This window comes from Hirundo rustica, chromosome 6 (assembly GCF_015227805.2).
Source record: "Hirundo rustica isolate bHirRus1 chromosome 6, bHirRus1.pri.v3, whole genome shotgun sequence".
NCBI lineage: Eukaryota > Metazoa > Chordata > Aves > Passeriformes > Hirundinidae > Hirundo > Hirundo rustica.
Genome location: NC_053455.1, coordinates 38,405,752 through 38,417,002, shown reverse-complemented (window position 1 = coordinate 38,417,002; position 11,251 = coordinate 38,405,752). Strand labels below are relative to the sequence as shown.

Below are 11,251 nucleotides of genomic sequence, written 5' to 3'. Positions count from 1 at the left end.
TCGGCTCGTTCGTAATCAGCTCGGCTCCTCGGCGGGCAGCGCGGCAGCGGCGGCGGCGGCGGCGGCAGCAGGGTATTAATTCGGGATATGAGGGCTCTCCGCAACATTTGGTTCTTTTTTCCAGAAAGGAAAGATGGAAAAGGGGAGGGATCGCCCGCGAGTCTGACTGACAGTTTACATAATGAGCTTGTGAGGATGCGAGGCAACTATATAAACAGCTCGAAGCGAAGCAAGTTTTCCATTTACTGAGCGCTGTTAGCACCGGTTAAAGGAGGAGCGGTTCCACACTAAGCACTCCCCTCCGCGTCTCTCACCAAACCCACCCGGCTTTGGAGTTTATAAAGGCGACGACAGCGATCAGAGGTCGGCGGCTGGCTGCAGGATTAATTCCCAGAAGGGGACGGATCGACACCTGGATTTTACCTTACGATTTCTGCTGGGGCTCGGGGAATATTTGGAACAGCAGGTTGCTCCAGGAGAATCGCCGTGACTCCTCTCTTTTCTCCCTCGACCGAGAAGCGCTTGCTTGGTCCGTTTGAGGAATACAGAAGGAAAACTAAACCCACTAAGAACTGGAAGCTCGAGTAACACAAGGATGACAGCCTTGCGCATCTTTGGCTTGACGTTTCTGTTAACGATTTTGCAGCAGGTAATCGCACACACACGAAAAAAAAAAAAAAAAAAAAAGGGTTCGCGAAATGTAAAATGGGTGTTGGAAGCAAGTTTGCATGGCAAAGCCGGGTAAGGTCTGATTTGGCTATTTTGTGTGTCTCCCCTTTGTGCAGAGGGTGTCCGGCTCCGGCGTCTTCCAGCTGGAGCTACACGAATTCGTGAATAGCCACGGGTCTCTGGCCAGCGGGAAGCCCTGCTCCCCCCACTGCAGGACCTTCTTTCGCGTTTGTTTGAAGCATTTTCAGGCAGTGGTTTCCCCGGGCTCTTGCACTTTCGGCAGCATCATCACCCCGGTTCTGGGAATAAACTCCTTCAGCGTCAAGGATACAGAGATATTTGACAGCCCCATTAAGCTGCCCTTTAACTTCACGTGGCCGGTGAGATTCTACTTTAAACTCGATTGCGATGGTGGGGCAGGAGGGTGGCAAGAGCGGGCTAACTGCGGTGGGCTGATAACCTGTAACGTAGACAAACTACTTTCGCCTTTAGACTTTTTTTTCCCAGAACTTCCCTTTAAATAACGGGGGGGGGGGGGGGGGGGGGGGGTGTGGGAAAATAGCAATGAAAAAGCTCATCCAGATCAGAAGCACTGGGGCTAACCAATGTTATTAAGAGAAATAAAGCAAGGGGCTGGGGGGCTTGGGGGTGGGGCTGTGTATCCGTGGAGGGAGGGAAGAAGGGAAGAGCGTAGCCGAGGGGAGAGAGCGCAAACGCGGGGCCCGGCGGAGCAGGGCCGGGCCGGGCCGGGCCGGTGTGCGGTGGCGCGGCGGGGCGCGGCTCGGTGCGGCCGGGCGCGGTGGGTGCGGGGCTGACGCCGCTCTCTCTCCCGCAGGGAACCTTCTCCCTGATCATCCAGGCCTGGCACGCGCCGGACAACTACCTGCCGGAAGGTGAATACTGCGCGCGCCGCCGGCAGGGGGCGCCCGCGCGGCGGGGGCGCGCTCGGGCCCGTCCCGCGTCCCCCCCGTCCCGAACGGGCCCCCCCGGCTCAGCTGTTTATGCGATAACTGCGGGGCCGGCTTTATCCCACCATCAGGAGCCGGTCCCCCGACGATATCCATCAGGGGCCGCTTTGATTCTGCCCCGGCCTAATCTCCAACACAATTGCGTTTCCTCCGGTTTATTTTTGGCGTGGGAAAGCGAGGCGGGCTGCGGTGAGAAAGCCGGGAGCCTGCCAGCAAGCCCCGTCCGCCTTTTCCTGTATTTTACACCTTGCTCGAATTCCGCCCTTTGGAAAGGAATAATGGCTTTGGGATGTTTTTCTGAGAGGAGAGGAAAAGGATATTTCACAGCAGCCCTCCTTTCACAGGCCCCTCGGCCGAGTCCCTTTGGCCCGAGTTCGCACACCCTGGTGGCCGCCTTTTTGTACCCTTGCGTGCATCAGTATCCACACGCGTGCCCGTGTATATGTACATATATGCATGTGCGTATGTAGATAACGTATGCGTGCGCGGTGCTCATATATGTTGCGAGCGGGGCATCCCGCTCCGCTGGCCCGGCGGGGTGGGACGCGGCGGGCCCGCAGCCGCTGACCCTCGCCCGCTCTCCCGCAGGCTCCCGGCCGCCCCCGGAGGAGTGGCTCATCAGCCAGGTGTCGATCCAGCGGTCGCTGTCGGTGGGCGAGGACTGGTCGCAGGACGTGCATCAGGGCCCGCTGACCCAGCTGCGCTACTCCTACCGCGTGGTCTGCAGCGAGAACTACTACGGCGAGAGCTGCTCCCGCCTCTGCAAGCGCCGGGACGATCGCTTCGGGCACTACGTGTGCGCGGCGGACGGGAGCCTGGCCTGCCTGCCCGGCTGGGCCGGCGAGTACTGCACCGACCGTGAGTGCCCGGGGCGGCGGGGCGGGGGACAGCGCGCCGGGCGTCGGCTCTAAAGCTCACGGGGGCCTCCCGTGGCCCGGGCCGCGTTTTCGTGCCGACCTCTCCGCTCTCTGTCTGGAGAGGCGAGGTTGCGCGCTGAGGACTTTGCCCGCTTTGGCCGCAACCGCCCAGCGCTGTGCTGCACCTCTGCGAGCCTTAGCAGCAAAGAGCGAGCTGGCAGGGAAGGGACCTTGGCTGATGGCCCTGAATAGCAGTAGCGGTTGCAAGGTAAAAGGGTAGCAGCTTGCTCACGCGAAGTCTGCCACCAGCCATTCCTGCAGCCAGAAGACATGAGACAGGTGTTGCAGTGTAGTAGTGGGAATCTTTACTCCGGGCTCAAGGTAAAAATCCGTTGGGTTTTTTCAGCCTTTCAGCAGCACAAGCCGAAGCTGTTTTCTCTTGCCGCTTTTCTAGCAAGAGTTTCAAGAGTTCATGTTTGTTGCATAAACAGAAAAACTGAAGGACAGCTTGTCAAGTATTGGCTCTCCCTGTTCACTTCCTCCTGCTCCAGAACTCCCCGTACCAAGAAGTTTTAAAACAAAGCTTTGAAAGTGTAAAACTCCTTTTTAAAGTGTTTTTTAGAAGCCTTTTATCCTTTAAAAGTGTCTTCTGTAGCGCCATGTGTATTTACCTAAACATTTATGCTTTTTTATGTTCTCTTCACAGCCATCTGTCTGGCCGGATGTACCGAGCAGAACGGATATTGCAACAAGCCTGGAGAGTGCATGTGAGTAGATGGCAAATGCAGACTGAACATCAGTTAAAATATCACCTTGTAATAGGAACTTAAACTCTTCTCCGTGTCATTAATGTTTTAATTGGACTTTTCTTTCAGCTGCCGTCCTGGTTGGCAAGGCCGCTACTGTGATGAATGCATTCCCCATATAGGCTGCCGCCACGGGACTTGTAAAACACAATGGCAGTGCATATGTGATGAAGGATGGGGTGGCCTCTTCTGTGATCAAGGTTAGTTCTAAAGCTTGCACTTGCAGCTCTAGGTTGGGTACTCCTTAGTGCTGTGCTAAGGAATCCGACCCACTGGACCTGGAATTAAATATCCCCAAGGCACATCTTCACAGGCATCAGTTTAGTAGCGCTGCAGCCTTACATACCAGTTCTTGTAGTAATTTTGTTTGAAAATAAGGAAACCTTTCTGGTAGCTGCAGTTTTTCCTCTTGCAAAAGAAGTTTCTCTTGGAGAAACACCTAACAATCTGGATGAGTGTTGAACAGACAGGTTTTCTGCCTTGCTCAAGCCAAGTTTAACTTATTCCTTGTACGAGTATAGCAATTTACTAAACAGTTTCCAGCAGCAGTAAACAGCATCATTTGGGCCTTCCTTATTTTGCATATGAGGAAGTTAACTCATGTGATAAGTCTGGAGCATGAGAGAAAAATCATGTAAGCGAGAATGAAAAGTACAGGTTCCATTTTAAGGTACACCAGACCACTTCCACCTATTCAACCCGCTGAATCACTGAACCGTAGCCAGCTGAGCAGTCATGTCCTCAAGGCCATATATGCACTGCTGGCACCAAGATCATTAAGTGCTCAAAGCAGGCTAAGTGTTTCCAGGACAGTTATAGGATTAACAGGGTGAAGGCTGAATTAAGCAGGAAAAGTAAAGTTGAAGGGGTTTTTTTTCTGCTTATAGTTATCTATTAACCAGTTGCATTCAAATTACTCTATAATATTTATAGAGATAATAAAGCTTTTCTTGCTTACGTTCTATGAACTTATGTTTAACCTCTGTCTCAAATTTAAAGGAAGAAAAAACAAAACGGTCAAGCTTGGCAGAGCATTTGACAGTTTAATCTACTAACATCCATAACAAGAGAGCAAATAAGCAATAAAAGATTTCTAGTGTTTGTTTACATCTCAAAGCCAAAACATCTTTTATTTTTTCTCCCTGGCTTTCCAGAATGTGCCTCAGAGCACACCTTTTAAAGATGGAGCTCACTCTTTTAGTGTAACATGCTGTACGTGAAGTGTCCATCGTGCTTTCATGCGTGTTTTGGAGAATACACGCTTGTGAAGTACATTTTCCAGTTTTGTTCCTAAATCCCATTGCAGCTAAGAGTTTTATGTCCACAAAAAAGGGAGAATATACCAAAACGCCTAGAAAGTTATATTTTTGCCAGCTCTGTCAAAATTCAGAGCTCAAGTGATGGATGATAATCTGATTATGACTGATAATAACCCGGATAACAATCTCCAGTGTTTCCATCGATCACAAAATGAAACGCTTCATTGGAAATTCTGTCTTTTTTCTTGACTACAGCCTTTTTGTATCTATCTCTTTTCCCGGCCGCCAAAGACGTGTTCTCCTAACTCCCGGTATCTTTGCAGATCTGAACTACTGCACTCACCACAGGCCGTGCAAAAATGGAGCAACTTGCATGAACACTGGCCAGGGCAGCTACACGTGTGCGTGCAAACCCGGCTTCACCGGCGTCGACTGCGAGCACGAGATCAGCGAGTGCGACAGCAATCCCTGCAGGAATGGCGGTAGCTGCACGGTAGGGGCATTTTAAATGTAAAGCCTTTGTGTGAAGCAAGCCCCGGTGTACCTTTTCAGAAATGGTTCTGTAACAGCATAATGGGAATTCGATAGGACACAGGTTCATTACTGACACTCACAACTATCATACTGAACCCTTTCCGAGAGGTGTCAGGGGAGGAAGTCTGTTACAGGAGGAGATGTATCATCTAGATTAGAGCTGGTCAACTGATCCTTGGGTTTCTGTGGCAGCCATTATGAGAACTTGGCAAGATGCAGGGTTGGTGAAGGAGCAGATCTATTAAAAATAAGCTTGTCAAACCACCGTTCATGCAGAAATGCACCAAGTCTGTATTTTAATAGCACATAAAAGAAAATTTTGCTTTCCGCTATGAGAAGATAGTGTCAAACAATATGAGGACTATCAGCTGAAACTTTCTGTAAAACAGAATTCCACACTTTTAGATTCTTGTAGTTTAGTGTTTCAGCCTGGTTTTGGTCACAGTTAATGATGGATTCTTACCAATGATGGATTGATAAAGGCCGATTGATTACAGATATCAAATGCAGTCTGATGCATGTTTAGATTAAAGCCCATGCAATTTTTAAATTAAAGCACAAGACCCTACCTCCCTCTCCCAAGGCCTTGTACATACAGTACTTGGAAAGAAGAAACTGTTATGATTTAAGTGGTGGGACATACCCAAACCAAAGCAACTTAAACCCTTGTGAAATAAAAATGGGCTCTCACACTGAGGATAAACGGCCTGATCACAGCTGTGAGGTCAACACTTAGCACTCTGCTCTGGGACGACCTTTGGGAAGACCTCTGGATCCCATTAGACAGTAGTGGTGTTAGCAATGTTTTTGTCTAGCTGCCTGAGTGCTGCCTATAACTGCATCTGCTCTGCATGTGTGGCCGCACATTTACCCCGTACGCGGAGTACGGCTGAGCCACCACTCTGTCCCTCACTGTCCAACCCGCAGTTCTTTACTCTACCGGTGTCGCTTTTGCCACATCAGGCTACGGATGAGAAGGGACTGGACAGCGCTTGCTGCTGACCAGAGCTAGGCGTGCAGGGAGCTATCATTTGTTTCCATTAAATAACAGTGGCCTAATGTGTTTTGCAGGATATGGAGAACGGTTATCACTGCCTGTGCCCCCCTGGCTACTACGGCACTCACTGCGAGCACAGCGCTCTGACGTGTATAGATTCTCCGTGCTTCAACGGTGGCACGTGCTTGGAAAAGGAGCAAGGGGCCAGCTACGCTTGCGTTTGCCCTTTCGGCTTCACAGGGTCAAACTGTGAAAAAAAAGTAGACAGGTGCACAAGCAACCCGTGTGCAAATGGTGAGTCTTTTTATCAAAAAATCTCATGAGCCTGACTCATTTGTGCTTTTCAGTGCAGAAGTGATAGAAATCCAATCTGACCTCTACTCTTCCTCTAGAACATTAGTCCCTCTCCCCCGCTGTATTCCACGTCCACCCTAATTTTAGTCTCTTGCTGAGGCGGGACTTTCACCGGCATTTTCTATGCAACAAACCAATGCATGAGGTTTATCATGTGATGGGGAAGATGGCAGAATTAAATCAACTCTATTACATTTTCAAAAGGGGCATGATTTTAAGGCACGATGATACAATTAGGTAAAGTAGAATAATGAACTTTCAGATGTGCGGTTGTTTGGTAAAATAACATCTCTCGAGGTAGTATAGCATGCTGACCAGGGAAAGGTTTAGATTTCTGAGTGAAGCGCATTGCAAACTAATTTTTATTTTACTTTTTTCCCCTCAGATGGTAGCTGCTTTTACCTTGGGCAGATTCGCGTGTGCCGCTGTCGGGCTGGTTTCTCTGGTCAGAAATGTGAGATAAACATCAATGATTGTGCCAGAAACCCGTGTTCCAATGGGGGAACTTGTCATGACCTAATCAACAATTACACCTGCACATGCATGCCAGGCTACAGTGGCAGGAACTGTGACATCAAAACCAGAGATGAATGTGCTTCTGGGCCATGTGAGAATGGAGGCACATGCTACAGTGGACTTTATAGTGCCAACTTTGTTTGCTACTGTCCTTCTGGCTTCATGGGCAACCGCTGTGAGTTGCCAGTGTATTCAGTGCCCGTTACACTTCCTCCTAAACCAGTCCCCTGGATTGCTATATCCATGGGGGTGGGGCTGGTGGCTTTGCTCATACTGTTCTGCATGATAGCAATGGTCATCAGGCAGATGAGGATGCACCCAGAGCAGGAGTTGGAGACAATGAACAACCTGTCTGACTTCCAGAAGGACAATCTCATTCCAGCTTCCCAGCTGAAAAACACCAATAAAAATAAAGACCTTGAAGTGGACTGTGGGCTGGAGAAATCAAACTACAAACCCAAGAACCATAAACTGGACTACAATCTGGTGAAAGACCTGACAAGTAGAGGGACACCGGAGGATAAATATTACAAAAGTGAAAAATGTTTAGGAGAGAAGTCTCCCCTCCGACTACACAGGTGAGAATGCAGTCTTTATTACAGTCTTTCTTAAAGCCACACATCTGCATATCAGTCTAGAAGCAGGTGAGCATATGAGGGGAAAAGAAACCTCGAGCAGATAATATACAAAACAAACCACATCAAAGCCAGGAATCTTCATGCTGGAGTACGTGTGTCTCAACCAAGCTGTATACTTAGCTAAGTCACTTCATTTGAGTGTTTGTGCCGGGTGCCGTTGGTGCCAATACCGTGAAGGAACCCAGAGTGGCTAGGCCGGTGATGAAAGTAAGAAGTATCTCTCCTTCCTCAGTAGATCTTGGAGGAACAGCTGTTAAGGCATACAGTGATTAAAAATAAGTATTTCATTATGTAAGAAGGCAAGATGATCTGCTTACTGAGGGGAATGATGGAGTGAAGACAACTCATTTTCAAAAGGAGAAAAGGGCGGGTATTCAGTGGCTGATCAGTCTTCTGGGTCATATACTGAAGGTCTTGTCTGGGACCTGCGTGTGGTTGTTACAGCCAGGGCTCTGAGGAACGCGCTGTTAGGCTGGACATGGCAGGAGCATAGGAAGGCTTTCTCTGTTCCTTACTTCCACTTCTCTAGCATAATATCCCGACAGACACAGAACGTGTGAAACTTGATCCCATGCACTTCCCTTCCACACCTTCATGGCTATCTCGTTCCACCGCTCCATATTCATGGTAGATTTTGAGAGCCAGGCTTGTTGGTAGTCATCTAATGCTCTTTTTCTCCACCCTGCCTTAGTGAAAAGCCAGAATGCAGAATATCAGCGATATGCTCTCCGAGGGATTCGATGTACCAGTCCGTCTTTGTGATAACAGAAGAAAGGAATGAGTGCATCATAGCCACAGAGGTAAGTAAGTACAGAGGTGGACAGGCATAAATGCACAAAGTAAAAGGGTAAATTATCCTTTAGTGTTGCATCTGAGAAGGTTCCTTTATTTCCAGGGATCATGATGCTTCCCAGCGTTTTCCTCTCCTCTTCTGTGGCCCACACAGAACAAACAGTGGTGAAAAAAAAAAATTAGCTGCTCTGATTTTATTAAACCAAAGGTTTTGAGCATACATAAGTCAGTGGTAGATGAAAACACAGAACATCAGCCCATAAAAAATCAGCACATTGTAGGATTATTTCCTCTTAAATAGGTGGTCAGAAGAAATGGAAATAATAATCTTTCTTAGGCCCATTGATGTAAAGCCACGTTTTTTCCTGTGACTACAATGGATAATCTTTGTTCTGTGGAAACAGGCAAAGCTATAGATTTCTAGCTGAAGATGGAAGGTTGCAGAATCTGTTAGTGGATAGGCATAACAGCCATTTAGGAAGTCTGTTAAAAGGTAATTTCAACCTCCTAGCATTTAGGCCCCAGCTAAATATTATCTAACTGAAGTTAATGCTGTTACTGGTAAAAACGTCTCGATTCTAACGTTACATTGAAAAGTTGGAAACAGAAAAGCAGGAAAGGCCCACCACTGAACTTTAAAGACTTTAAAAAACAGGTATTGAGGAACCAGCTACTTCCTGAAGAATTACCAGTCTTTTGGAAAAAGTCTCAGTGGAGGTTAAAGGCAATTTGATGTTAACCAATAGTGTCTTCTTCGGTGTAGCCGTCTTTAGGACTGCTTTCGCCCTGTAGGAAAGAGAAGCTTGCTGTGCCATACAGCAGTGATCTGTGAAGTCAGATCTACAGGATTCAGTCTCCCTTTCCAAGGTGGAGAGGGATCAGATTTCCCCTTGAAAGCAAGCTGGAACACAAGTCAACCAACAATATTAAAAGTTTAAGACTAAGTGAAAGGATTCAAAGATACCAATGACAGCTAGACGCTTCATTCCCATTAAGTGACCTAAATACTGTATCTTCAAAGATCTTGCTGACCAAAGCTAGGCTCCCAAATTTACATCAGGCGTCTCCAGAAATGTTTCTATTTTCAGAATGACGACCCCTAGAATTTCTCTCCACATCATTCAGGCTTAATGCTTCTAAACACAAACTATTTAACTATACCATGTACTTTTTACAGATCCCTAATGTTAAGCACCCAGGTTGGTAAGCATTCTCCCCCTCAGGCCAGGTGGAGAGGCCACTCATCACACATTATTTTTTGCTGGTGATTCTTTGCCTCTGGACCCAGCTGAAAGCATTGAGTACTGAGAGTTAAACTGCAGTAATGTTTGGCTTCAATTGCTTTGGCTCGACATTGCTAATTATAGTTTGTTAGCAGCGCACTACTCTGCATGCTGTGATCCCTTCTCATTCCTGGTGTTATTTCATATCCTGACAGGTATAAGCCTGAGGATCGGCCCGTTTGCACCTCAGCTTTGGTGATGCCAGTAGATGGACATTCCTGCTGCATTGTTTACAATTCAGAACTGGATTGGACTGTTTTTAATTACATGCAACTTGCTGCTCTCAGGCGGAGGATGGAACTGAGTGAACTGGACAGACTGTGAATTTACTGAAAGATGCAATACACCTTTTTGTTCTTACTGCCCTTGTTTGAAGTTTGATACCAGAAATCTTATTTGCTATTGGAAAGGGGAGGCGGAGGGAAGAGAGAGGTTAAAAATGTTGGTGTTTTAAAAGATGCTGAGGCCAGTTCCTCATGGACAGACCCCTGGCTTTCCAGAACTCTGGTTATGGGAGGTGCTGGTAGATAAGGAGGCACATAACTGTCACAGATGTTGCCATGGAAGGTGCGAAGCAAGACACATTGCTATGCAGATAATGGATACAGTATAAATGAGGTCTCTCTTTTTTTTTTTTTTTTTTTTTTTTTTTTTTTTTTCCCTGGGTTTAAAAGTGCCTATAATGTGTCAAGAGAATCTAACAAACCCAAACAGAAACTTGACTGCTCTTTTTGCAGTTACCTGAACAGTACTGGGCAGAGGTGGTTGATACTTCCTGCTACACATCCATTTGCATCTCCCCTCTCCTGCTGCATGTACTGGAGACTGTGTAAGGGGGGAGAGGAGGAGGAAAGAAGAAAACCGAATTTACATGTCATCTCATTTGGTGATGCTTTGGAGAACTGATTGACTCAAGCCACGATGTGGGACATGATTTCTGTGGAGGTTGTGATAAGGAATGTGTACTGCCTCGTCCCCATTGATAGGGAGGAGGTGTGATCCCAGCTCTATATAAAGCCTTACAAATGCGTTTAAAATCAATCAGCTCCTAGAACCTTTGTATGCTGAGCTGTCTCAGCTGTTTTCATGCCCTTTGCACTACCAGTGATTGTGAATAGACATTGCTTCTTTTCTTCTCCTTCCTCATTCTCTTCCCCCTGCCTTATTTTGACACAAAATCGGGGGTTTATGTCGTGTTTCTGAATTAGGTGCCATCTTTTACTGCAAATAGTCTCAAAATTGCAGCTGTTACTTTCCGAAGAAGCAGCAGCAGTGTGACACAACCCACTTACCCCCCTATTTCTCCATCTGGTTGCAAAACTCCAACTCTCGTTCTTCATCCCGGTTCTAAGTGCCCAGTAGTGAAGCACCCACTGAGATGCCCTCTGCCAAGGCAGGTGGAGATTAGAGTTAGAAGGCTTTGGGCTCATCCTGTTTCTTTCATACCCACCCACTGCTACATGGAAAATACGCTCTGTCTGTCCCTGGAGAGCAGAGGCGGGCAGAAGCTCCTTTCTTCTATACATATTTACAGCAATAATACCGGACACCCCAGTGGAAAGTGCCGTGACACTCCTG

The 11,251-nt window shown here is 47.6% G+C and overlaps 1 protein-coding gene across 2 annotated transcripts; it reads left to right on the top strand.

Moving 5' to 3' along the window:
• Positions 1 to 234: 234 nt before the first annotated feature.
• Positions 235 to 10,298, top strand: DLL4 (delta like canonical Notch ligand 4). 2 transcript variants are annotated; one of them, XM_040068361.2, is made up of 11 exons: positions 235 to 649; positions 786 to 1,049; positions 1,505 to 1,562; positions 2,226 to 2,495; positions 3,201 to 3,261; positions 3,370 to 3,500; positions 4,883 to 5,052; positions 6,165 to 6,384; positions 6,830 to 7,538; positions 8,290 to 8,398; positions 9,829 to 10,298. In XM_040068361.2, the coding sequence occupies exons 1-11, from the start codon at positions 596 to 598 to the stop codon at positions 9,832 to 9,834; spliced, it is 2,052 nt and encodes a 683-aa protein (XP_039924295.1). In that variant the 5' UTR covers positions 235 to 595; the 3' UTR covers positions 9,835 to 10,298. The 2 variants fall into 2 exon arrangements, with proteins under 2 accessions (XP_039924295.1, XP_039924294.1); XM_040068360.2 differs by lacking the exon at positions 9,829 to 10,298 and having other exon boundaries at positions 8,290 to 8,428.
• The last annotated feature ends 953 nt before the right edge of the window (positions 10,299 to 11,251 follow it).

Coding starts and splice junctions, on each gene's coding strand:
- DLL4 (XM_040068360.2), top strand. CDS start 596: ATGACAGCCTTGCGCATCTTTGGCTTGACGTTTCTGTTAACGATTTTG. Junction 1,050..1,504: donor CCTTTAACTTCACGTGGCCG/GTGAGATTCTAC, acceptor TCTCTCCCGCAG/GGAACCTTCTCCCTGATCAT. Junction 5,053..6,164: donor GGAATGGCGGTAGCTGCACG/GTAGGGGCATTT, acceptor TGTGTTTTGCAG/GATATGGAGAACGGTTATCA.